The sequence below is a fragment of the Colias philodice genome, chromosome 8, assembly GCF_061535455.1.
Source record: "Colias philodice isolate Cphi_HAF_F1 chromosome 8, ilColPhil1 Martin Lab GWU primary, whole genome shotgun sequence".
Taxonomy (NCBI): Eukaryota; Metazoa; Arthropoda; class Insecta; order Lepidoptera; family Pieridae; genus Colias; species Colias philodice.
Window position 1 is genome coordinate 10,907,766 of NC_143093.1, and position 27,171 is coordinate 10,934,936.

Here is a 27,171-nt window from a genome sequence, read left to right on the forward strand (position 1 = left end):
TACATGATAATTATTTATTATAATATTAACAATACACTAATTAATGATATAGTTTTGCCTCTTTTGTACATGGGTTAAAACTTTAAAAGGAACCTAGGGTCCTGTATAACATTTTTATGATACAAGTTCGTAACATTTTCATGTGAAACTAAAATTAAATCTTATACATATACTTACATAATATTATAATAAATGCGACAATCATTTTAATCATTAATTGTTATTATTATTTTATTACCTCTTAACCGATAAATTTGGATATAGACTAATTATGGAACTACAGTAAGGGCTGATTTTTCAATCCTTGGTTAAACTTAATCATCGAATAAAGTATTAAACTACCATTTAAAAATATATTATATTTGTCCGTATTTGACAGTATACAGGTGACATTTTAAAATGTTCGTGTAATACTTTATTGGACGGATAAATTTTAACCAACGATTGATAAATCGGCCCTTAATAAAATAATAATATATTATAATTATTTTAATTTTTCATTTCGACATTTGTGTCAAAATTTGTGTATAAGTAAAGTCGTATGTGAGGCAATCATTGCTTAATAAATATTATTGAAATGAAATACAATAGATTACATAATTCTCTAAATATTCTCAGCTGAAACCTTAAAGATCAGTCTTATTAAAGGTATTAAGGAACTGACAATTAGTATAATAAATGTAAAAATTAAAAATAATCTTAGTGCTTTTATTAATCACATCTCTGTTTATTTTTTTTAACAGTTTAACTGTATTTTAAGCAGAGAGCATAATTATTAATATTGCAATAAACTCCCATTTATTTATCCATTCATATGCATTTCATATTCAAACTTTAAAATGCTTACTTATCAAAGTAAAAAATCTATTACTCAAACATCATCATCTATAGTGAACATAATTTTCTACTTACCTAAAATAAATACATTACAATATATGCTATTGAAAATGCAAAACATGAAATACATGTATTTTTATTTCACTTTACTAGGTCCTGTCTAAATATTCTTACACTATGGCACACAATCACAGCGCGAATATACACATGCAAACGCATACACAGACAGTTACATAAAAAATGCAGAGTTATAAATGCTTAGACAGTTCACATATTATTATTTTATTATTAAACCAAAGGTTAAAAAAGGTGAAGGTTTTGTTTTTATTTTAGAAAATTGTTTGTAGTTGAGGCAATTATTAACACCGTTTGAATAGTTTTCAGAATATTATTATTAGGTAATACTATAAACGTTGGTTTGAGGTGATTTATTAACACCTCAAGTTGTACACAGTATAATTTGTTACTACAATAGCATTCTACAAAACTACATTTCGTCTAAAATAAATTACTAATCCTACTTAATCTAATAATACATTACTAAGCTTACTTACTTAATAACTTAAGTATAACTTACAGCCTAGACCACTCTTCGTCTGTATCGAAAGTGGGGTACCTGAGTGTAAGACCTCTTAACCTGTCGTTTAGATATTCTTCTGCTTGTAATTCCATTTTTGCGTCGAAGTGTGTTCGCCAGCCGCCAGCTTCTCCTGATAATAAAATAAAACAAATTATTCAAATAATTATTATATTGTTATAAATTAATTCCCAACTGGCAACCCGAACCGAGTGGGTGTTTATAAAAATGAGCTGAACAGCGGATTTGACACACTTTCCGTTGGGCTCTCGGACGTAACGGTCGTTTTGGTTGTGCTTAGTTGTGTTAATAATTATTTGAGTCGATTATTATTTTATTGTTGAAAGTAGACATATAAAGTCATTTTGTTAGGAATAAAACTTTTCTAGGTTAAATTTAAAATCGTTAAGATCAGAATTGGGATTGCCACGCGTTTTAGACCGTTTGCCATCTAAATTTAGTGCTTATTAGTTGTTGTTCAGTTCAGTTGTTCAGTGTTGAAAGAACATTATCTCAACCGTAGCGAAATAACATCCGTTGCGTCCTGTGAGCGGGAGTCATTAAGTACCTTGGGGCTATTGATTAGTCATGGTCAGGTTAGGCCGAGTCGGGGAAGCAAAGTTGTTAAGAAAATAACTAGTTGCTATGATAATAACAGGTGCTACGGGACAGTTCTCAACATGCTACGTGTTGAAGGAGGCAACAAGGGTTCCCAGTGGTACGATGTGCTGTGCGCTGGCAATGGCACGTGCGCTGTACATCCACTGCGCCGCTGCAGTTGCTGACAACGGGCTTCCGGGCTGCTTGCAACCAATCTACGGCACCGGGATGCCTGCGTGAACGAGGAACGACGGTAGCCACTCACCGCTGCTGTCGAAGACTTTGTGTTTGTGGTGCTATTGTTTATAGACCACTTAGAGAACATACGAGGGTATGGGTCTCTGTTTTGAAAGTTTGTGGTGCTATTGTTAATAGACCACTAGAGGACATACATGGGTATGGGTCTCTGTTTTGAAAGTTTGTGGTGCTATTGTTTATAGACCACTAGAGGACATACATGGGTATGGGTCTCTGTTTTGAAAGTTTGTGGTGCTATTGTTTATAGACCACTAGAGGACATACATGGGTATGGGTCTCTGTTTTGAGAGTTTGTGGTGCTATTGTTTATAGACCACTAGAGGACATACATGGGTATGGGTCTCTGTTTTGAAAGTTTGTGGTGCTAATGTGTTTAGACCACTAGAGAACGTACAAAAGGTATGGGTCTCTCTGTTTTAAATTTTTGTGGTGCTAATGTGTTTAGGCCACTTAGAGAACATACGAAGGTATGGGTCTCTCTGTTTTAAATTTTTGTGGTGCTAATGTGTTTAGGCCACTTAGAGAACATGCAAAATGTATGGGTCTCTGTTTTTTTACAGGTTGTCGCTTATGAGAGCACTTGGAGCCACTGTCGTTACGACGGTGTATTACATTTTGAGTTTTATCTATATTCGTGTTAAGTCTGAAGGTATCTAATTCTGTAATAAGTATTTGCTTTTTAATACACCTTGTCTATGGCCGCTTGAGTGCACGCTTGCGTCCATGGCACTGGTAATGGTAAAATAGAGATGAAGGTCATTTTTCGTTCCCCTGCATAAGATATACGCTTCAGACTATAACGCGAAACTAGGTTGATTGCTAACAAGTTTCCTTTATGTTCCTGAGACAGCGCTAAGGCGATGTTGAGTAGATTTCAAGGTATGAAGCAAGCAGGTTGGATGGATCTAATGTTACTTGCTAGTGGTAGAAGTCATGCTGCGGTCGAGGACGCCGCACTGTCAGGAACGGCCGTGTTATAAATTAATTCCCAACTGGCAACCCGAACCGAGTGGGTGTTTATAAAAATGAGCTGAACAGCGGATTTGACACACTTTCCGTTGGGCTCTCGGACGTAACGGTCGTTTTGGTTGTGCTTAGTTGTGTTAATAATTATTTGAGTCGATTATTATTTTATTGTTGAAAGTAGACATATAAAGTCATTTTGTTAGGAATAAAACTTTTCTAGGTTAAATTTAAAATCGTTAAGAATATTAATTAAATTCTATATTGTAGGATTTTTATATGTTTCAGGAACAGAAAAATGTAATAAAAAGTTTATGAAAAAAATGTTTGCGTGTAGTGTACACACGTAAGAAGTGAAACTTCTTTATGACCTTATTTTTCAAAAAGATAATTTACTATATGCAACTTTACAGAAATACGTCGAATCACGCGTGGTAGGGATATGAAAAAGATGGCGCGTAACAATGGGAATGTGTCACGGGAAAAATGTCACGCGTAACGAAAAAATGTTACACTAAATTTTTTTCCAACCTCGATAAAGAAGTTTCACTTCAATTATTATATTGAAGCTTTAACCCGCGGTTTCACTAGAGGTAAGCGGATAAAAAAGCTGTACTAAATTAAAAATAGAGAACATACCAATTTTTTTTGTGTGAATTATGAAAACACTATTTCGAAACATTATTTTCATATAAAATTTTCAACAAATAAAAGCTAAACATAATACCAAAAATCTACCAAAAATAAGCATGACATGAATTTACGCAGCCTCTTTGATTAACCTGACTCCAACTGCCCAGAATTGAAGCAAGACATTTGAAATTTCCAAAGCAAAATTCACAATTTCGCTATAAATTTTTCAAAACAGCAGACATGAATATTTATATTCAAAGAATACGGAATACGTGTCGACACGAAAGGCAAGTGAAATTAGAAATAGTGAGAGCGCTGTCATGGCGGGTGAAAAATTGTGCTCCGAATTTATGGTCAAAACTCAAAAGATGCTTTATATTTCTGAGTTAGGATATTCTTTGATATTTTTAGATAACAAGAATACATTTTATTTAAGGTTTTCTAAGTTATAGATAGGTATAACTGAAGCCACTGAAATCTATCCTTAAATAACGAGAACTAAAATGTAGTTGTGACCAGAAATGTTACAGGCAAAAAAAAAATATTTACGCAAGGCTTGAAATGTCAAAAGACCAAAATAATACACGATGAATGTTTATCCTGATCCCGGATGGGCGAAAAAATATATAAATTAAGTATAGTATTTTTTCGTCTGTCTATCTAAATGCTGATGGCTGTTTCTATGTCCAACATATGAAGTCAAAAATCATCTTCATACATTTTGATTATCATCAAAATCATCAAATCGTTCAGGAGCTTTAACATTAAAATGATAAAGCACCTCATTTTTCTTTCAGGGTTGTACAATGGTGTAAAAGTTGTAAGAAAACCCCTTGGATAAATGGTTAATTTTTACAAGGTCCTACAGAAAAGCTCTCTGTCGTTTAAAATTTAAGCCTATGTTATATTATAAAAATAGCATGACTGTTATGAAAAGGCCAAAAAGTCGTACAATTGAATTATTTGGAATGGTTTTAAGAATGATGTCTGAATGGTTTGAACACATAGGAATTGGGGATTAAATTATGAAAAAAAAAATTGGTTGTCTGTAAAGTCGGTTTACTGACGATAGTTGAACGTGACAACGTCCGATTGTGCTTCTTTGTCGCTCGTTCCGTGCTCTCGCTTGCACTTCAAACCTTACATGGAACGCCTCAGAGCGAGGTAACGCCGCATGAGTCATGTTTTTTCGTGCGTGCAGCCGGCTTTATCGAAGTATAAGACGTTGTCACGTCAAAAATATTTTAAAAGAAAAGAAAAGAAGTAAAAGTCACTTCAAGTAGCCATTAGTAATCACTAATTTTTTATCAGAAAAAAAATTACAAAAACTCACCTTTCCGGATAAACTGCACTTCGCTATCACCAGTTGTGTTATTTACATTCTTATTCTTCTTCAAGTTACTAAACGTCAAATGTTCCGCGAGTTTCTTTATCTGTTCGCCTGTATACTCGCGATTGAGGAACGTGCTCACACCGCGTATCATTTTTGGTAGATCCTTGAAAAGAAATTTCAATATAAATAAAATATAAGGGAAAGTACAACCAGTTCAAATTATATGAGATACAATATTAAGTACAACTAAAAGTTCTCATATGTATTTACTATTTGGAAGACTCTTCATCAAGTAATATCTGATAAAATAGAATTAAGGCTTAGCAGTTTTAAGACATTGTTTCAAATAATTTGTAATTAATCTCTCAACGAGATGGTTAATTTTTGGATTTTTTTTAATGTTCTTAAATATTTGTATTATACCGATTATCTCTTATTGATACCTGATGATGGTAATGATTTTCAACGTCATGTTGATAGTAATGGTGAGGTTATTGATTATGATGATAATAATTTTGTAGATGTTGATGTTGAAATTGTAACCGTAAATGTTAATGATACTAATTATGGTGTATATGTTATTGATAATAAAGGGCATAAAATAACATACCTGTAACATATCTTCATAGAACATAAAGTGTAAGTTTGGATGGTTCCTTTGTTCCCACGCCTCGTTCGCGTGAGATATAATTGGCATCCATGGTACTGTGGATAGAATTATAAATATTACACAAAATAGATATTATAGAAAAATATAGATATTCGAATATAATAAACATACCGGAGATTCATCATGAAAAGATCAAATAAAAGAAATAATTATGATTTAAAAAATAACAATAAATACTATAAGCAACGGCTAAATTTAATTGGTACAATTTCATCAAAAATAGGGTTACTAGATTTTAAAATCAACATTAAACTAGCAAAATCATATAAATATTATAAAACTGTAACACAGCAACTCACACAAATCGCGTCTAAACGCCTCCCAGAACTGCGAAAAGGTTCCTCTCATCAAACTCTTAGACACCATTTTGTATAAATAATACACTGAGACCATACAATCCCTTGGATCTCTGGCCACATATATCACTTTGGCTGTTTTTAACAAATTTGGGGGTAGAAGTGAAAGAGGTAAATGGGTTTTTATTAACCGTGGGGATGGGGCTTCTTCTAGAGATTTCCAACTTGGGCATTTGACCGCTTGGTTCAGCCCTTGAAAGTGCGCTAGGTTCATGAAGTTTATTTTTATTAACTCAAACGCCACTTCTGGGATTTGGGTCGTCAATCTGTTGACAATAGGTGTATGAGTGAGTAATGTTGTTTTTAATTCCTACGAAAACATTTTTACTTATGAATTTGAAATTTGGTTCATTTAAATTCTTTACGAAAAATTAATAGACACCTTTGAACATTTAAGAGTTAATATTTCTAACTTATTTAAAGCTAAATGATTATAAAAATTAAGCATTTTAATCGAGTATGGCTGCAAAGGGTCCATAAAAGGATCAAGCAAGAAATATAATGGAGGATCATTTGGCAATAAAAATTAAAAAAAAAAATGTGTTTGAACAAAAGGTTATTCTATTGAAAAATATAACTTACTCCAACATAGGAAATCTCTCGTACAAAGGCGTTCTCTTCGCTGATTCGAAGTCGAGATCGTTTTCCAGTAACCAAACCATTTCTTGTGTCCATGTTGTTCCTGGAATATAAGATATTTTCGTCAGTCAGTTCTTCAGTCGGATTTATACATATATATTATAGACTACCGTACATAGTATATTATATTAGCGGTCCGTCCCGGCTTCGCCCTTCGTACCTACATGTTTAAACTATCCTATCTCTCAAGTTGGATCGAACTGCACATGGTGTGCGAATTTTATTATAATCGATTAAGTGGTTTAGGAGTCCATTGAGGACAAACATTGTGACACGAGATTTATACAGTGGTGGTCACATAATTAAAGACACTAAAGAACATTTTATACTACTCAAGACACTTCTCTCAAAATTTTTTTTTACACTACCATTGGAACTTGTTAAATAATTTTAAAATATTCAGGTATGTGTTGTCTAATGCTAAACTAAATTTTATCTACAAAACTTGTCGGTTTGTTAGATTTTATTCGGTTCATCCGTACTACTAGCAGTTTTAACCTAGCAAAGGTCTGGCCATATAATTAAAGACATTAGACTCGCTTATAAGAAAATATATAAAAAATTATTATTTTAATGAGATTATTTTTACAACACAAAATACCTGACGTATTTACAAAACATTTTTACACTTTTCAATATTTGGTTGCATGTCCTTTGGCAGTAATGACGGTTTACATCTCTTGGGCATTGAAGCAACTAATTTTGTTCAAGTTGCATCATTAAATTGGTTCCATTCTTCGAAAATGCTTTGCAAAGTTAGTCGACGTTTGATGATCGCTTTGCCGCGACTTCTTTCTTTCTTGATTTCATAAGTTTTCGATCGGATTTGAATCCGGACTGTAGGGGGGCCAATCCAAAACAGTTACAGATTTGTTCCCTAACAAGCACTTCACTACTTTTGCTGTGTGCTTAGGATCATTATCGTGTTGAAAAGTCCAAACAACAGGTAAATTTTCCTCCGCATAGGGCAGCATGGATTCCTCTAAAATATACTTGTACTGGAATTTATCCATGTTGCCTTCTGTCTTTTTGACAGATCCAACACCAAGTCCAGAAAAACAGCGCCACACATTGATATTTCCACCCCCATGTATGACTACTTTTTAGAGTATCTTGGATACATTTCCTTATTGAGATGGCGTCTTACATATTGTTTTCTGACAGAATTAATCATATTAATCTTAGTTTCATGCCAAAACAACACATGTTTCCATTCTCGTTCAGTCCAGTGTTCGTATTTTGTAGCAAAGTGAAATCTTGCCTTCACATTTTGTTTTTTCAAAAATGGTACTTTCCGAGATACTCTTCAGTGCAAGTTTTCCTCACACAGTCTCCATCTAATTGTCCTTGCAGACACCCCCTTCAAGCCTGCTGCACCATACAACTCTGAACTGTATCAGTTCCGACCCTTTAAATGGATCTTTTTAGCCAACAACACCATTTTTGAATCTTTCGGACGAGTATTTTAGTTTAGTTTTTAAGTGGTTTTGCTTTTCTGTGTACGTTTTCGATCGTGTGGAGCATCTTGACATGTTTTATAGCATTCATAACCATATCCTTGAAACAGTTTAATTATCATGGAAGTTAAAAATATTTTTTCTTGTGGACGAGTCGCAACTCTTGTTTTTAACCATAATAATTGATATTAAAACTATTAAACGTATGAATTTTAATTTTAAAAGTTAAAAATACCCAAAAAAATTATAGAGTGTCAACGATTTATGAAATTACGCGACAAAACGAAGTAAAGCACAATGCCGTTTCTTTTTATTTATAAAAATTATAACTAATTTCTTGTTGTCTTTAATTAAGTGGCCAGCTACACGTACGTTAACAAAGTTTGTGTTACATTCCCACAGAGAGCAAGTGTCGAAACTAACAAGGAATATAACTATTTTTTGTCCCTCATTTTAAAGAACATATTGTCTTGTATGGTTTAATAAAAATAATACTAGATTAAATATCTTTTTTCAGATATTTGTACTTCCTAAAATAAATATTTTATGGTCAATTAGGGGGTGTCTTTAATTATGTGACCACCACTGTATATATTAAGATATTATGTATATTCCTTGTATTTCTTCCCTATTTTATTTCCATTTCTTTTACAATTGTATATGTTATTGTAGCGATAAATTGACTTAAGAGGTTCTTCTATTTTCATACTTTTCAATTTGCATGCACCTCAGCACATACTACTAATATTATAAGTGCGAAAGTTTTTGAGGATATGTGTGTGTGTTTGTTACTCTTTCACGTAAATACTACTGAACCGACTACAATGAAATTTTGCACACATATAGAGGGTAACTTGGATTAATACATAGGATAGGTTTTCTCCCGGAAATCTCACGGGAACTAGGAACTATGCAGGTTTTCCTTTGAAAACGCGGGCGAAGCCGCGGGCGGAAATCTAGTTCAACATAATACACAATATTACATGTACATATTACATACAACAGAATCCTGGGATAAACTTTGGTTAAGTAAATAAACCTGTGATTAATAATTGAACACAACTGACTCATTGCGTTGATAACATAAACAAAACCTAGTCATCGTGACTGGGTTTATACTACATATTTTTTTTAAATTATCTTCCCAATCCCAAGTAATACCCATCATATTATAATTAAAATTATTGAATCCTAACGATTTTAGAACTGAAACTTCTTCAGGCGCGTTGAGACTCACATTTCAAAGTTGCGTCATGGCAATACCGTCACGTCATGGACTAAGGAGGCGGTTTTGATATCTTTGAATCTTGCCAAAGAAGTTTCACTTCTGACACGTGTGCTCAGCACACACGCTTTATTATGTTGATACGCTAATTTAACAGATGTCTGATAAATCAGTGCTGAAAAAACCCGACTACTACAAAAGCTTTCAGCAAAACACGTATGGAATATTTCCATAACAAGCTGATAGCGAACCGTGACATCAAAACTGTAGTAACAATATAGGTGATAATGCAGAGTAGATATCTTATCGAATACCAACAAAATAGTGTACGCTCATAGTGATAGGTGGTACAAGGAAAATGTAATTTCAATACTTCAGGGACAAGGGACTACCATGTCATGTAATTACTTCCAGTGTGGAAAAGTGATGACGCTAGACACCCTATAGCGCTGTCATTTTTCCACACTGCCTCCTGTTTTAAGACACGAGGAAATTTCATACTGAAAAAGTATAGAGAATCATCATCGTCAACTTAAATTACCTGGGTAAGGATTAGGTTTCCTATGGAGATAAAGTCAGGCAACGGATCAACTATTGATATGCCGATGTCATATATTTTCCAATTTGTCGTTTGTAAGATAAACCTATAATTTAACGATGGGAATGGACAATCGGCAAGCAAAAGTGTTTAAAATAGCAATAACTAATGGATTAAATATTATTAATATTCACCAAAAGTCAAAAAGGGTATCAAGGATATCAGCAAGGGATGAAACCACCCTTAATATTGCTCAAGGTTCAAGGGCTTATGTTAATTTTTCCATAATTCTTGATAAAACTGACAAACATCAGAATCACTATATTTGTCCGTTAAATTCAAGTAGACTACAATATACTACGTTTACTCTGTTGCCTTGTGTTTCGATTGGTTTACGTTTTATTTATTCTAATTAAAGATTTCTGGAATCAGATTTGAGAAAGGAAAAGGCAAACGGATAAAAAAGTAATAAGGATATCTCTGCACTATTTCCCTTTCTCCAAATTTAAAGGTAAGGTCTGAATTTGGTTTTCCTTCCGCAGTACAATTTATTTGAAAAGGTTCCCATTTAATATAAACTATAACATTTAATTGAAGAAAATGACGTATTATTTAAGAAGATGACTAAATAATAAATATTACCTGATCTAGGATACGTAATGACCCAAATATCATCAGGCCTAACTTGCACATTGTAAATCGCTTCTGCTTGCTTCTTGAAAGAGCCGGGTAATACGTAGCCAGCTTTGCCGCATTTTACGAAGGGTTTTGTGTATCCTGTAATGAAAGTATTATTTAAATTAGTGAACAAATAATTATCAATTAAAGAAAAATCCAATAAAAATCCAGGGTTAAATACTGGTAACTTCATAAGTTTCTAGAGCGTTTTCTGTACACTCTTCTTCGAGAGATTTTGTAAATAAATGTAAAACATGCAGTCAATTTAATATTTATTATTCAACTATTATTTTAACTAAACTCATAATATATCTATCCCATCTATCGCAAAGTTTGATCAAAGGAGATCTATAAATTCCGTAGCAATATTCTATACCACTAGATTCACCAAATACATTTTGCACAGTTGTGTAGGTATATAAAATTACTTATGTATTGGGTTTTCCAACATTCCTTAGATTAGAAAGTTCGCATAAGGTCCAAATTTGCAATTAACTTCCTATTAACTGATAATTCAGAACATTCATGCAATGACTAATATCCAGGTAATTGAAGTGCTCACGAACTCAATTGTTCTTATTACGAAGGCATGAAAACGCATGTTTTTATAATTATAAATCATTGATAACATATCAGTGTTATATAGAAAATCCAATAATTATTATCGATGTGTTATGTTATATCATTTATGATGTTTTATATTTTGTTTATTTTCGAGGCTTGTTTTTTTATATTATGTAGGTATAATAGCGTTGAAAATTCGTTAATAAATAGTTTATTTGTATTGATATGGTATTCGTTATTCATTATGAAAACTACGTAGATCATTTTTATTGATAGTATAGATTCTAATATTCGAGTTATAAATATTGGGTTTTTACAAAATCATAAATACATATCCGTAATTAATTTTATCAGTTTATCTCATTTTTTTGGAAGTCTTGTAAAAGGATGTACAAATCTTACTGGATAAGTATAAATCTATAAGTAAATAAATAAAAAATTGAACTTCTTTTGATTTGAAGATCTTGTATTGATGTACGCACGTCAGAGAAATAATAATTAAGGACAAAGCTAGTCGTCCGCTAAACGGATGAATAAAATAAATTAGTCGTCCGATTACCGGATGAATAAAATAATTTAATCGTCCGATAACATCTATTGATCTATATAGTTAGGTTATCGGGGTTTCTTTAGAGAACTGCCGCACGTATTATAGGTTTTTTGTGGGGGGAGCAGGGGGGAGGAGGGCACACGTAGGTATTTGATTTTTTTTTTGCGCGTCGACGGAGCCCCGCGAAGCGGGGCTCCTATTTTTGTTTAGTTTTTTTTTTAAGACCAATAAATATGTATGTCGCTGACCAATAAATATGTATGTCAGTGTTCAAACAATGACAATGAGCAACCGTCGCCCCATAAGCCTGACTACACAGACATACATAGTGTTAAACCCACTACCACAATTCCAACCAGTAATACTAAATACCTTTCAAAGCAGGAAATAATTGTGTTGTCAGATAATATTGGTCAGGGATTTGGCGCTATGCTCAACAACTTAGGGCTTAAAGTTACTAATGTTTGTACGCCTAACAGTTCATTTAAATATATAATCAAATCACTGGATCATTTCAGCTTTAATAAGAATAATATTGTAATTATATTATATGGGGACAGTTTAAATATAAATAATAAGGATATTGATGTAGGATTAAAAAAAATGTTAGATATTAGTAGTAAGACTAAATGTAAATTTATGTTGTGTACCTTGCCATACCTACCTGGTTTGACACAAGAACAAAATAGATTAATTCATAATATGAATTTAAAATTGTATAACCTAACAAATCATCATCGTGATGCATTTATTTACTTTGACATTAACTCATGTATTCAATCTTTTACTTTGACAAAGAATACAGTGTATCTGCCATATAGATATAAGCGTGAACTTGCTATGTTAATAGCATATAATATTAACCAGTCTGGTACATGTTCGGTATCAGACCATCGATCTACTATAATTTTATGTAGTAGTAATTTTATACATCAACCTAGATTAAGTGTAGACAGACAATCTAGCCCTAAGCTAGATTTAAACTAGTATATAAGACAACAGCTAAGCAGTCTTTTTCCATTGTGCATCAAAATATTCAAGGCTTGGCTAGCAAATTGTTAGAAATAGAATTGTTTCTGAATGATAACAATATTAAAATATTTTGTGTAACAGAACATTGGCTTAAACAATGTCAGTCGTTAGTAAATATTGAAAATTACAAATTAAAAAGTATATACTTTAGGACACAGGCTATTCACGGAGGTTCTGTTATTTTTGTACATGATAGTGTAAAATGTAAAGAACGAACTGACATTGTTAGTCTTTCTGTAGAACGGACCATTGAACTGTCCTGTGTGGAGCTGGAGCGTTATATTATTGTTTGCGTTTATAGACCCCCTTCCAGTGACTATAATATGTTTGAGACAGTCATGGAAGAAATATTAAAGCGTCTAAGCAGGAGTAAAAAAAAAGTTATAGTATGTGGTGATTTTAATATTGATTTACTTTTACAAACACAAACGGCTACACGAATTGTTAATTTGTTTCAGTCATTTAATCTATATAAACTTTTTAACGAACCCACACGAATTACACCTACTTCTGCAACTTGTATTGATAATATATACTGTGACTGCATCTGTTTAGAGAAAAATATTCTCAATACATTGACTTCGGATCACTGTGGCCAGAAAGTAGTTTTTGAATGGGATTGCATACCTACATTTAAAAGGATTAATGTTAGGCCTATAACTAAAAAAGGCATTAATAAATTTAGGAATAATATTAATAAAAACCTGCCCGTACTAAATGATCAATCCTATCCTAATAGTCCTTGTGAAATGTTTAAAAATCTTTTTAATTTAGTACATAAAGAATTTGAAAAAATATTTAAAGTTAAATCTTTAAATATTACCAAGGATTTACCATTTAGTAAATGGGCGACAGCTAGTATACATAGGTGCAGGAACATTCTTTATGAATTATATGGTATGAAGCAATATAATAAAGACCCATCTTTTCTTAGTTATGTTAGAAATTACTCAAAAATTTTTAAAAAAGTTTGTTTCACTGCAAAGCGTTTGTATATCAAAGAAAAAATACGCGACTCTGATAATAAAGTTAAAACAGTTTGGTCAATTATTAATGGTGAAATGGGTAAAAGCAAATCAAGTAATACCATAAAACTTGTAAATAATGACAGGGTTATTGACAAAAGTGCTGATGTTGCGCTTGCTTTTGAAGAATTCTTCAGTAGTGTCCCTGCTACTATTACTAATAGTTTAAATTCGTCTTCAGCACTCGCAGAGACCTTTTTGAGGGACCATGTTGCGGAGTGCAGTACATTATTTGAATTACGACACGTAACTGCTAATGATATTGTTACTGCCTTTAAGACGCTTAATCTTAAAAATACTTGTGATCTTTGGGGAATGTCCGTAAATTTAGTTAATAATATAATAGAAAATATTGCGAAAAATTTAGCTTCCATATTTAATAAGTGTTGTGACTATGGTACATTTCCTAATTTACTAAAGCTTAGTAAAGTTATACCTTTATTTAAGAAGGGCGATCAAGAAGACTGTAACAATTATAGACCTATCTCTATTTTACCAACATTAAGTAAGGTATTCGAGAAGTTAATATTAAACCAATTGAGTAGTCATTTTGCAAATAATAATTTACTGCACACCAAACAGTTTGGTTTCACAAAGGGGCGCTCAACCACAGATGCTGGAGTTGCACTTCTAACACATATATATAAGGCATGGGAAAACTCAAAAAATGCTCTAGGGATATTTTGTGACCTCTCCAAGGCATTTGACTGCGTTGAACATTGTACTTTGTTACGTAAACTTAATCACTATGGAATTAAAGGAAAAGCCCAGAACCTCATAGCGTCATACCTGCATGATAGGATACAGACTGTAGTTGTTAATGGAGAACGTTCTAGCGGTGCGTCAATTAACATTGGTGTTCCACAGGGGTCAATTTTAGGTCCCTTCTTGTTCTTGGTATATATCAATGATCTTCCCTATTATTTGCAGGATAGGTGTGAAATAGTTCTGTTTGCAGATGATACCTCATTAATTTTTAATGTGGATAGGCATGACCCAAATGTTGACGAAGTGAACAGTGCTCTTTTACACATATCTGAATGGTTTACTGCCAATAATTTATTATTAAATGCCAAAAAAACCACTTGTGTTGAATTTTTACTTCCTAATGTAAAAAAGTTGAACAGAGATATTACCTTGAACGGGGAGGTATTGCATCCTACTGAGTCTACTGTATTTCTAGGGTTAACATTGGACGAGAAACTACAGTGGGGAGCCCATGTCAACACCGCTGCAGGTAAGCTCAGTTCTGCTGCATATGCAGTCCGAAAAATAAGGCATCTCACCGATGAAGATACGGCCAGATTGGTTTATTTCAGCTACTTTCATAGCATTATGTCCTATGGAATTCTACTGTGGGGCAGGGCTGCAGATATAGAAACTATATTTATCTTACAGAAAAGAGCCATTCGCTCTATATATAATTTACGTGCTCGGGACTCACTAAGAGATCATTTTAAGAATACTGGTATCCTTACTGTACCATCACAGTATATATTTAATAATATTTTGCATGTACACAAAAGCTCTGACTTACACACAAGAGTAGGAGATAGACACGATTATGGCACAAGGAACAAGAATAGAATTGAAATGCCATTTTTCCGATTAGCTAAAGTTAAAAATTCATTTATGGGTCAAGGTATACGCTTATACAATAGAATTCCTCATAATATTAAAGAGTTTAGTAGTACTAAATTTAAAACTTACATAAAAAATGTACTAGTTCAGAGAGCGTACTACAGTATTCAGGAATATATGGACGATAAAGACCCATGGAGGGTTGTCGCGTAAAAACCACAGGACAGTTCTTTGGCATATTATGTAGTTAGGTAGATATAAGTTACATATTATGTAAATTTATTGACATTATTTAAAAGAGCAACTATGGAGTTTCTTGCCGATTCTTCTCCATAGATACTGCTTTCCGAATCGGTGGTAAATGTTAAAATACTATGTAATGACGATTCGAAAGTGCTACTAAATAGTAGTCTAATTGAATAAATGAATGTTTGAGTTGAGTTTGAGTTAAAAAGAAACCTAACCTAACCTAACCTAACGGCTAACCTAACCTAAACTTGATTTTTTTTTTGCGCGTCGACGGAGCCCCGCTTCGCGGGGCTCCTATTTCTGTGTAGTTTTTTTTTTAAGAAACCTAACCTAACCTAACCTAACGGCTAACCTAACCTAACCTAAACTTGATTTTTTTTGCGCGTCGACGGAGCCCCGCTAGCTTTAGTGTTAAAAGGTTATCTATTAATCCGAATAATCGGACGATTAAATTATTTTATTCATCCGGTAATCGGACGATTAAATTATTTTATTCATCCGGTAATCGGACGACTAATTTATTTTATTCATCCGTTTAGCGGACGACTAGACACTTCGAATAATTAATCACATTTTCTAAAGCCATATTTCAATTAATTCCGTATCTGGCTGAAAATACGATTCCATGAACTCTACGCCTCTGAATATTATTTACATATAAATCAAAATATATTCTGATATCTTTTGGAAATTACCTATTCTACACTAGCCGTTTGTCCCAGCTTCTCTTAGGCAAATAAAAAATAACTGTTACTATCCATAATTGGGTTATTATATAGATAATCGTCAAGCAGACCGAATTTGTAACAAACATAAATAAAATCTGTCTTTTTGATTACGCTATTAATTTACATCTAGTTTAAATAAAATAAACTACACTATCTTCCCATATTTACAACTGTATATTTCATGCTTGGTAATGGTCGCTTGGAAGAAATTGCTGTTTAGCAATAAAGCCGCCAATTGCTTCTGATATCCTTGTATTGTAAAATTAAAAATTTGTGTGCAATAAAGAATATATAACTATAACTATAACTAAACTAATCTTTACATTATATACACAAATGTTGTGTACTAGCGGGATCCTTTTGTGGTGAGAACCATTGAAGAAAAGAATAAAGCATTTTGCGCAAACTTACAGGCAAAAACCCCTTTTGACTTCGCCCCGAATTCAACAACAACACGAAACATGATGCATCATTAAAAATAAATATCACGTTATAATTCTAATAAACCTAATCAGTGACGTAAATACTACGTAAGACAAGACTATACCCAATAATCGATATAAAGATCTCAAAGAACCGAGTGCAAACGTTCTTAGATTTTATCTTAATTTATTAAATGCTATTTATTAGTGGATTACCTGATTACCAAAATTATTATCGGCAAGTTACAATTTTAGGCATTATGTTCGAAGATAGTCAGTACGTGTGTTTTAATTCGTATTTTATGTATTTACTGACAAAGATTGCTTCATAGATAATCCATACTAATATTATAAATGCGAAAGTAGACTCTGTCTGTCTGTCTGTTACTCAATCACGCCTTAACTACTGAACCAATTTGCATGAAATTTGGTATGGAGATATTTTGATACCCGAGAAAGGACATAGGCTACTTTTTATTGCGAAATATGTACCACGGGTGAAGCCGGGGCGGACCGCTAGTAACTAATAAGAAACATCTATGAACATTTACTACCTATAGTATACCTAACTTTTCTTGTTAGGAATCAAACTTTACGGTTCTGATGTAACCATGGAAGTCGTTTCTGAAGAAAGACTTTGAAGTTTAGACAATAATCTATACTTATATTATAAAGTTGAAGAGTTTGTTTGTTTGAACGCGCTAATATCAGGAACTATGTTTTGGACAGATTTGAAAAATTCTTTCTGTGTTAGATAGCCCATTTATTGAGGAAGGCTATAGGCTAATCCTAAGGGCTAATCATACAAATATCATCACGTTAAGACCAACTGGAGCGGAGCAATGCAGGCAAAACCGCAGGGCACAGCTAGTAGTAAATAATATGATAATAAAAAATAACGATTCTTTAAATACTAAGTTAAGTAGTTGATATCTTAAGTTTACTCTCGAGTAAGTACCCAATTGAGTTTGAACTTGAGTCGATATATCAATATAAATACCTACGACAAATTTAATATCTGCATAGTAACATATTATATTGTTGATGCAATTTAGCTCAAGGTCCATCCTGATCCGAATATCTTCATATCTCTCTGCTATCTACTGATATTGAAACTCGTGATAATTTTATGTAATAGGCGTTTTCATATGGCTTATGGCTACAGGGGATTTTTGCGAAGAGACATTTATTTTCTAAGAAATAAAAATTATTTCCGTGTTTCTTAACATTTTATCGCAGGACTTATAATAATCGGTAAAATTGATATCGAACGATATCCTACTAATATTATAAATGCGAAAGTTTTTATGTTTGTTTGTTACTCCTTCACGCAAAAACTGCTGAACTGATTTTCATAAAATTAGGCATAGGTACTTACACATAGAGGACAACTTGGATTAACACATAGGAGACATAGGACGGTTTTACGTTTCCTTTGACAACGCGGGCGAAGCTGCCGGCGAAAAGCTAGTATTATAATGTACTAGAAGGTGGTTTAAATGTTTATTTTGTTATTAGATATAAGTATTAAAATATGTATTTCTTGAAAGCGATAATCATAGCCTATAGCCTTCCTCGATAAATGGGCTATCTAACACCGAAAGAATTTTTCAAATTGCACCAGTAGTTCCTGAGATTAGCGCGTTCAAACAAACAAACTCTTCAGCTTTATAATATTAGTATAGATGGAAAACACTTTTCTACGACCGTGGAAAGGAACGAGTCATATCGGTTACTTTTGAACTTTATCACGTGTGATAAACCAAATAGTATTTTTTTTTTTTGATGACTCACATCGAAATCAATCATATTATGTGGTATGTGCGTGCGAAATTCCCAAATCCCAAATATCTATTGATTCTAACTCGCGTCATCAAAATCGATTCGGTGGTTTAGGAGTGAAGAAGATACAGATAGACAGAGTTACTTTCGCATTCATAATAATATTAAGTAGGAATTTCAGCTCAAATGTACCTACTAGCATTTTGAAAGTATAGAAAGTGTCATGTCTATTTGTAATTTTTAACCCCTCAAGAATCTATATACAGGGTGTAATCGTTAAGTGTGCACAGGCGATTTTTCCGTAAGTATTACAGATAACAAAAAACTTTAAACTGATATCGAAAGTACTTAACCTAATGAGTAAAATGGCGGTAATAAATTTTTAAAAATAAATCGAGAAATATCAAAAAAATTATCTTTAAACCCTCCCATACATTAATTAGTATGAAATATGAATATCCCATATACATTTAATATGAAAGATTTTAGCTTTCTTTTTCTTTTTTTGGTTTTCTGCTTTAATTACTTCGCAAATTTGAAGTGACATTTTCCACGTTTTTCCGGACATTTCCACGCATTTTCCGTACATTTTCACGCATTTTCCGGGTATTTTCCAGATATTTACCAGGCATTTTCCGGACATTTCCCTGACATAGCCTGTAAATGTCTGGAAAATGTCTGAAAAATCCCCGGGAAAAAACCGGAAAATGCCTGGGAAATGTCTGGAAAATATCCGGAAGTGCGTGGAAATTCCCGGAAAATAACCGGAAAATGCCTGGAAAATCCCTGGAAAATTCGTGAAAATTCCGGAAAAACCGTGGAAAATGCCTGGAAATATCCGGAAAATGCGTGAAAATGTCCGGAAAATATCCGGAAAATGCGTGAAAATGTCCAGAAAATATCCGGAAAATGCGTGAAAATGTCCGGGAGAAGCGTGGAAATGTCCGGAAAATATCCGGAAAATGCGTGAAAATGTCCGGAAAATGCGTGAAAATGTCCGGAAAATGCGTGAAAATGTCCGGAGAATGCGTGAAAATGTCCGGAAAATAACCGGAAAATGCCTGGAAATCCCCGGAAAGTGCCTGAGAAATGTCCGGAAAATGCGTGGAAAATATCCGGAAAATGCGTGAAAATGTCCGGAAAAAGCGTGGAAAATGCCACTTCAAATTTGCGAAGTAATTAAAGCAGAAAACCAAAAAAGAAAAAGAAAGCTAAAATCTTTCATATTAAATGTTACATATGGGATATTCATATTTCATACTTAATGTATGGGAGGGTTTAAAGATAATTTTTTTGATATTTCTCGATTTATTTTTAAAAATTTATTACCGCCATTTTACTCATTACGTTAAGTACTTTCGATATCAGTTTAAAGTTTTTTGTTATCTGTAATACTTACGGAAAAATCGCCTGTGCACACTTAACGATTACACCCTGTATAATATATATGTATACATATATACATAAAACTCAAAGGTGACTGATATAGTGATCTATCAACGCACTGCCCAAACCACTGGACGTATCGGGTTGAAATTTGGCATGCAGGTAGATGTTAGGACGTAGGCATCCGCTAAGAAAGGATTTCCCGAAATTCTTGCGGGAACGGGGAAAAACGGGGATACACGTACAAAGTCGTGGGCGGAAGCTAGTTTAAGATAAATTCCGAAGTAAAGATAATTATTAAACCTTGATGAATGTTAGGCTTCTTCTTGTTGCGAAATAAAATATTTGACGAGTGGCTTCGAACAAGTAATTGAAATAAATATACAAAACCTAGTAATAATAATCATCCTATTTTAACTGAAATACTTTTAATTTAAAGAAAAATAAATTTTTGGTACGCTTGCTCTATAGAATAATAGATCTTATAGTAGAATTTCTGAAATAAGTTTCATATCAACACAGACATATCTCAAAAAGTGACGCACAAATAGCGAGACGCACATACCTACCGATAAGATTCTTTTTTCTAAGATAAGATTTTTCTATTTTCTTTATTTTTATAAGATTAAAGTCCTTTTGTAAGGTATGTTCGTATTACATCATATTTAACGATTGTTACGATTCACCTCAAAAACGACTATACCGAATTATCAATTAACGTGTAGGTTACCTATATTAAACATGTCACATTTTTTGTCAACCCAGGCGAAGCAGGAATAATCCTTACATATACATAAATAATATTATGTACCAACATTATCCATTATGTATATAAATGGATAATACTGGTATAACTAGCTTTCCGCCAGCGACTTCGCCCGCTCTGTCTAGATATCTTAATACATATATATAAATCTCGTGTCACAATGTTTGTCCTCAATGCAGTCCTAAACCACTTAACCGATTGCAATAAAATTCGCACACCATGTGCAGTTTGATCCAACTTGAGAGATAGGATAGTTTAAACATGTAGGTACCACGGGCGAAGCCGGGGCGGACCGCTAGTAAACTATATATTATTATGTATGTACTAAAACCATACTCGAGAATCACTCGACCTATCAAATTCCGCTATGTAGTTATTAATTTTGATTTTTGAGCATACATAGAGACGGACAGACAGCGACAGCTACTTTGTTTTAGACTTTGTAGTGATTATAAGAATACAGACACAGATTTATTTATTTAGGTCCTACTAGGTTATACATCTATAATAAAAATAATAAATAAAAATAAAAATATTTTATTTAGTACATATACATTGACCTAAATTTAAACTCGACGATCGCCTCAACTAGGTATAAACCTGTGCTAGAGGCGACCGACGCCTTCCACACAGGACATTGCCAGTATAGTACTATACAAATAATTTGGAAAATCCAAAAGTGCACGCCTCATAATTTTTTTTTAATAAATATTTATTAATTATTATTTTTGTTTATTTAATAACAATTATACCACATCGAATCAGACCCTGAAAAATGAAAGGGTTCTATTCCTGAGCATACTCAAGCGTAAGAGAAAAAAAAAAGACTCGATTAGTACTTAAAGTATTTCGGTCGCTATCGTGTTAACAAGAAAAAGGATCCGCACATACAGACACACGGACGTCCAAGACAGAACTTTTTTAAACTGTTTTTTAACTAGTTTAAATAACAAAAATGACATCAAAAATATCATGAACGTTAAAAATAGTGTTTTTTCTTAATATGTGTGTGTATGTATTATCTTACAAGTGCAATGTATGATACATAAAGACATTTTAAGTTTGAAAAATCAGATGTTTTGCGCGAAGTGACAGTAGTACCCACCTCAACGCTTCGCTTATGAGGCGTGCAAAAATGAATACATTATTAAAAAATATTCTATGTATCTATGTATCTAGATACACAGGTTTGTCAATTCTGCCCTACAATAATAATAGTAGGCATTTTTATTATTTACAAGCTAAGCATCGCGGTTTCACCCGCATTGCTTCGCTCCTGTTGGTCTTAGCGTGATGATATAATATAGCCTATAGCCTTCCTCGATAAATAGGCTACCTAACACCGTAAGAATTATTCAAATCAGACCAGTAGTTCCTGAGATTAAAGCGCTCAAACAAACAAATAAACAAACTCTTCAGCTTTATGATATTAGTAAAGATTTATATTATAATGCGATGATTATTTTTATTATATTGAACATAAGTTCGTGTAAAAAGACGTTCAATTCTGAGAAATAGTGAATATTTGCATGATAATTTTTTACTGTCTGTCTGCTTATCTATTAAATGTCTACTGTTTATCATAAAAAGTTTAACTCATCCTAATCTTTTTTTTGTGTCCACTTTTAATTCGACTGGTTGGTTGCCTATTCAATTTTATACAAGAATTTTTAAAAATAAAAAATATCAGAATATATTGTACCTATGCAAGTAACTGTTAAATATTACCTAATTAAGTACTCATTTTTGGAAGGTAAGGATATTTTCAAAAAGTCTGTAGGTAATAATGACTCGATCTGACAGAATAATAAAAAAATATTTGATATTATTAATTACTACATATTATTATACTAAATCTCGTAAGTCTCAATTCTCTTATTCCGTTTATAACTAAAGTAATAATTGATCTAGAGAAAAATAGAGAGTAAACTATATTTTCTTGCTGTTAACATTTATTTTTAACCGACTTCAAAAAAAGGAGGAGGTTATCAATACGGCCGGTATGTTTTTTTTTTATGTATGTACACCGATTACTCCGAGGTTTCTGAACCGATTTACGTGATTCTTTTTTTGTTCGATGTGAGATTGTGTCGAATTGGTCCCATAAAAATTTTATCCGGATAGGCCTAGTAGTTTTTATTTTATGAGCATTTTTGTCGGTATTGCACGCCACATAAGCGAAGCGTTGAGGTGGGTACTACTGTCACTTCGCGCAAAACATCTGATTTTTCAAACTTAAAATGTCTTTATGTATAATATTTGTAAATGTTGCAAGTGCAAGTTTGAAGTCGGTTGTTTTTAACGCAGTTATCACTTGTAGACATAAAGTATAAGTAAATCTTTTAAAAAATGTAATAATCCTTAAAAAGGCATGATTTTTAAATAAAAAATGAATCGAGTGAAAATGTTACAATTACGTAACTGTCTTGTACATGGAAAGAAAAAGACCCAATAAATCATATTGTTCCATTTTGATTGTATGTGTGACTGTTTCAGAATATTAATGCAAATTCACATAAAATTTAGGGAGCCTCCCCTTAATTACGTAAGTACTATCTATATAAATAAAAATTCTAGTAATAAAAATATTGTTTAACAGCCGTTCATTAAGCCTACACTTATCAATTATCTAAATGGCATTTAAAGTTCAATAGCGAACGAGAACATAATGGAATTTAATCTTTGGATTACGGAATGAGGTGACATAAGCCGTTTATCAGCTATCTAATCGATATCTAGCCGTCACAGTAAAAATAACTTTAAAACAATAATTGTACTTATGTATGTTCATAGCTGTTCATACTAGAGTGAAGGAAAGAGAGCATGTCCTATGGGACATACCCTACTATGGTAGGGTATGGGGTAAATAGAGACTGTTTAAGCTATTGCATAGCTTCTATCGCGGGCCTTGAGCGCGGGGACCGAATCGAGAAATTCCGTAACGGAAAAACCTCACGCTCCCCACTCCGACGGGCTCGGAGGTGTGGCTTGAAGGCATGCTATGCAATAGCTTTACCGCGGCAGTCCCCGAGTGCCACACGTCTTTTTTATGTTACAAAAATTTTCAGTTATTTTACAAGCAATCAAGAAGGGTAAATCAAGGATAAAAAGGCTAGTTAAAAGCTTCGATTTTAAAAACGGAATTAGGGCTATATTATGATTGATATATATTTATTATTTATTGAATTTAGGTCAGGTAATATGAGTCATTGACCACCTCCTTGATACAGTGGTTGACGCTTGAGCGTAGAACCAAGGGGTCCTGGGTTCGATTCCCGGTGGAGACGAAGAAAAAAAATGTCTCGGTCTGGCAGGACACAGAAGGCTGATCACCTACTTGTTCCTAAATAAACTCGATCAGTGAAACAGATGTATGCATAACGCATCTGCCCCTTACCCCACTTGGGGACATGGGACTTCACTAAGTACTAATCCTGCGCGTCTATACACACATGTTCTTACATTTCATTATCCTATCTTTAAAACCATTAATACCGTTCAAATATCATGTTACAGATTTATGAAACCAAATAGGCAATTCGACATTTAATAAATTGAACCAAAATTCAAAGATAATTTAGATACATTTCATTCAGGAACATTAAGATATGACGTAAAGGGAATAAGAATGAGGGCTATTTATTTAAGCCTCACTTATCACGTGTGTACTGTTTTCTTTAATATATTATTGAGCGCAAAACTCAAGCGAGATCAAACATTTAATTCAGCTTTAGGTATTTCCTTTGACATGCTTCTAAATAAACATTAAATTTAGGGAGGAGTTTGTACAGCTCTTCGATTCTTGTAAACAATAAGATATTAAAAATACTTATAAAAAAAGCTCATGTATTGAGTAGATAGATAAGTAGAGAGAGTATTAAACAAAACTTGAATTTAATATTGTACACACAACAGTCTATAGTAATCTAATACATATTATAAAGGCGAAAGTTTGTAAGGATGTATGGATGTATGGATGTTTGTTACTTTTTCACGTAAAAACTACTGAACCGATTACAATGAAATTTAGCACACATATATGGGGTAACTTGGATTAACACATACGATAGTTTTTATCCCGGAAATCCCACGGGAACGGGAACTATGCGGGTTTTCCTTTGCAAACGCGGGTGAAGCCGCGGGCGGAAACCTAGTATTACATATATACCTACTTGCGCTAAAACCTTTCCTTTCTTTTAGCGAGGGTCTGTGTTGTAACACAGGAGAAGAAAAGAGCCAATAGCCAATATATGTATAGATAAGAGTACTGAAAAATATTACTAACTTCAGAGAACTGTAAAACATTAGCTATTGACGTAATGAAAAAATGTTGTATATAAAAGTTGTTCCTCGAAAAATAATCTACAAAAATGGTCTGATATCATTTCTTCGTAAAATGATAAAAAAAAGTTTTATTGAAAAATATAAATTACTCTAATTACAGGACATTTTCGCTTATAACTTTTTTATTTATAGTTCTTCGACAAAAAGTTACTGGACCAAAGTTGTAGAGACTATGTCTTATTTCTTATGTCTTATAGGTACATAACCACAGTATACTTAATAGTAGCTAACATCAGTATATAGATGTCATATTATATTATACCAAATATACAAAATAATTTCAACAGATTTAGATAACTAAAATGTTAAAATTTGTGTCAGTTAATAGTTATACCTACCTACGAGTTTAAATTGTTTTTTTTCCTGTTCCTTTGAAATACTCGTTTCAGATCCCTATTCATAATTAATTTAATATATTACTTATTCCTATAACACAACACGGAATTATATCGCAAACTAGATATGTAATTAATAGTTTTTACTTATAAAAAACTATTGCATTACCTAGTTAATGAATATTAGCAATTTAAGAAAAAAAATTAAATTAAATTGATATTTTGAATAACACATATCGGATTCTAATAGTTACGTAAATTAAAATTAAACATTCTTCACTTTTACTAACTAAAACATAAGGTCGGTCACAAATTATTACCCACATCTAATCAAATAAGGTTTATAAAACAATGTGTTTTATCCCCAAAAATAAGGTGTAACAAATCACACAATTTTTCTAATATTTAAAATTTTCTCTATACAACTTAAATAAAAAATAAATTAAAATACGAACCAATCAAGCACTTCTTTATAATTTTATCCTCCTCGGGCGTAACATTACGTATGTCATAGGGCAACTCCAACAACGGTGCCATTTCGACGTCCAAACCTCACTGAACACCAAAGACTGGTAACACTGATTAACACCGACAATCTTATCTGGAATCGATACGGATCAACTTAGATAAATCGGTTATTGATAATAAAATCGGTATTATTTTGAACTGTACTGTGAATAACCACTGTTTTTATCGATTATATAACTTGTTACAAATAATAGTACCTAATTAGTATAGATGTATGACTTAGTATAGACTAGGATATTATCAAGCTGGAGAGTTTGTTTGTTTGTTTGAACGCGCGAATCTCAGGAACACTGGTCCGATTAGGCTATAATATGCTATAATTATATTATCATCACGCAGACCAACGGGAACGGAGCAACGCGGGTGAAACCGCGTAGCGCAGCTAGTATATAAATAAACTTAATTTTAAAGAAATCAAACATTAATTTGAACACTCCACCAATTAAAAAAACATGATTTTTTAAATAATTTTATAAACACACCATTATTTTCAAGTTTTTCAATAATCTTAAAAGAATACCTAATCAGAAACAATTACATTCCATTATAAACAGTCTATGATAAATGATAAGAGAAATATACTTCTATAATGATCCTTCATAGTAATCATACAGCATATTAAAACGATAAACAAAACCATTCTAATATAATATGAGAAACTATACTACTTCGAATATATCCTACTTCCTTTCCTACTAATATTATAAATGCGAAAGTTTGTGAGGATGTGTTTGTGTGTGTTTGTTACTATTTCACGCAAATACTACTGAACCGATTACTACCGATTATTAATGAAATTGAGCACACATATAGATGGTAAATTGGATTAGCACAAGGATTGGTTTTATGGAAATCCCACGGGAACGGAAACTATTTGGGTTTTTCTAACGCGGGCGAAGCCGCGGGCGGAAAGCTAGTCATTCATATACTAACCTGATAATTAGAAATACGCAAAAATTAACATCACAAATTAAATTATGATTGGTACAGCATTTTTTCAGTATTGTTGTAACCACGTAGGTTTTAGAGTTCGTACAACCAATATTCGATATTGTACGCGAAGCTAGGTTACACGGCTAGTTCTTTATTTCAATAGGCCATGTCATGATCGGTCT

The 27,171-nt window shown here is 32.8% G+C and overlaps 1 protein-coding gene across 1 annotated transcript; it reads right to left on the reverse strand.

The window, feature by feature from the left end:
* On the reverse strand, positions 1 to 26,104 carry LOC149486808 (sulfotransferase 1E1-like). Its single transcript, XM_089698440.1, has 7 exons — positions 25,984 to 26,104; positions 10,729 to 10,863; positions 6,810 to 6,909; positions 6,171 to 6,493; positions 5,812 to 5,906; positions 5,202 to 5,364; positions 1 to 1,547 (listed from the first exon to the last, which is right to left on the reverse strand). Exons 1-7 carry the CDS (start codon positions 26,063 to 26,065, stop codon positions 1,411 to 1,413), a joined length of 1,035 nt encoding a protein of 344 aa, XP_089554566.1. The 5' UTR covers positions 26,066 to 26,104; the 3' UTR covers positions 1 to 1,410.
* Between the last annotated feature and the right edge of the window lie 1,067 nt (positions 26,105 to 27,171).

Bases quoted from the DNA above. Each gene is read 5' to 3' on its own strand.
- LOC149486808 (XM_089698440.1), bottom strand. From the start codon at position 26,065: ATGGCACCGTTGTTGGAGTTGCCCTATGACATACGTAATGTTACGCCC. The intron at 10,864-25,983 runs GTTCGTATTTTA...CTTTCATTACAG, and splicing joins TATAAAGAAGTGCTTGATTG to GATACACAAAACCCTTCGTA. The intron at 1,548-5,201 runs GTGAGTTTTTGT...TTTTATTATCAG, and splicing joins AGTGCAGTTTATCCGGAAAG to GAGAAGCTGGCGGCTGGCGA.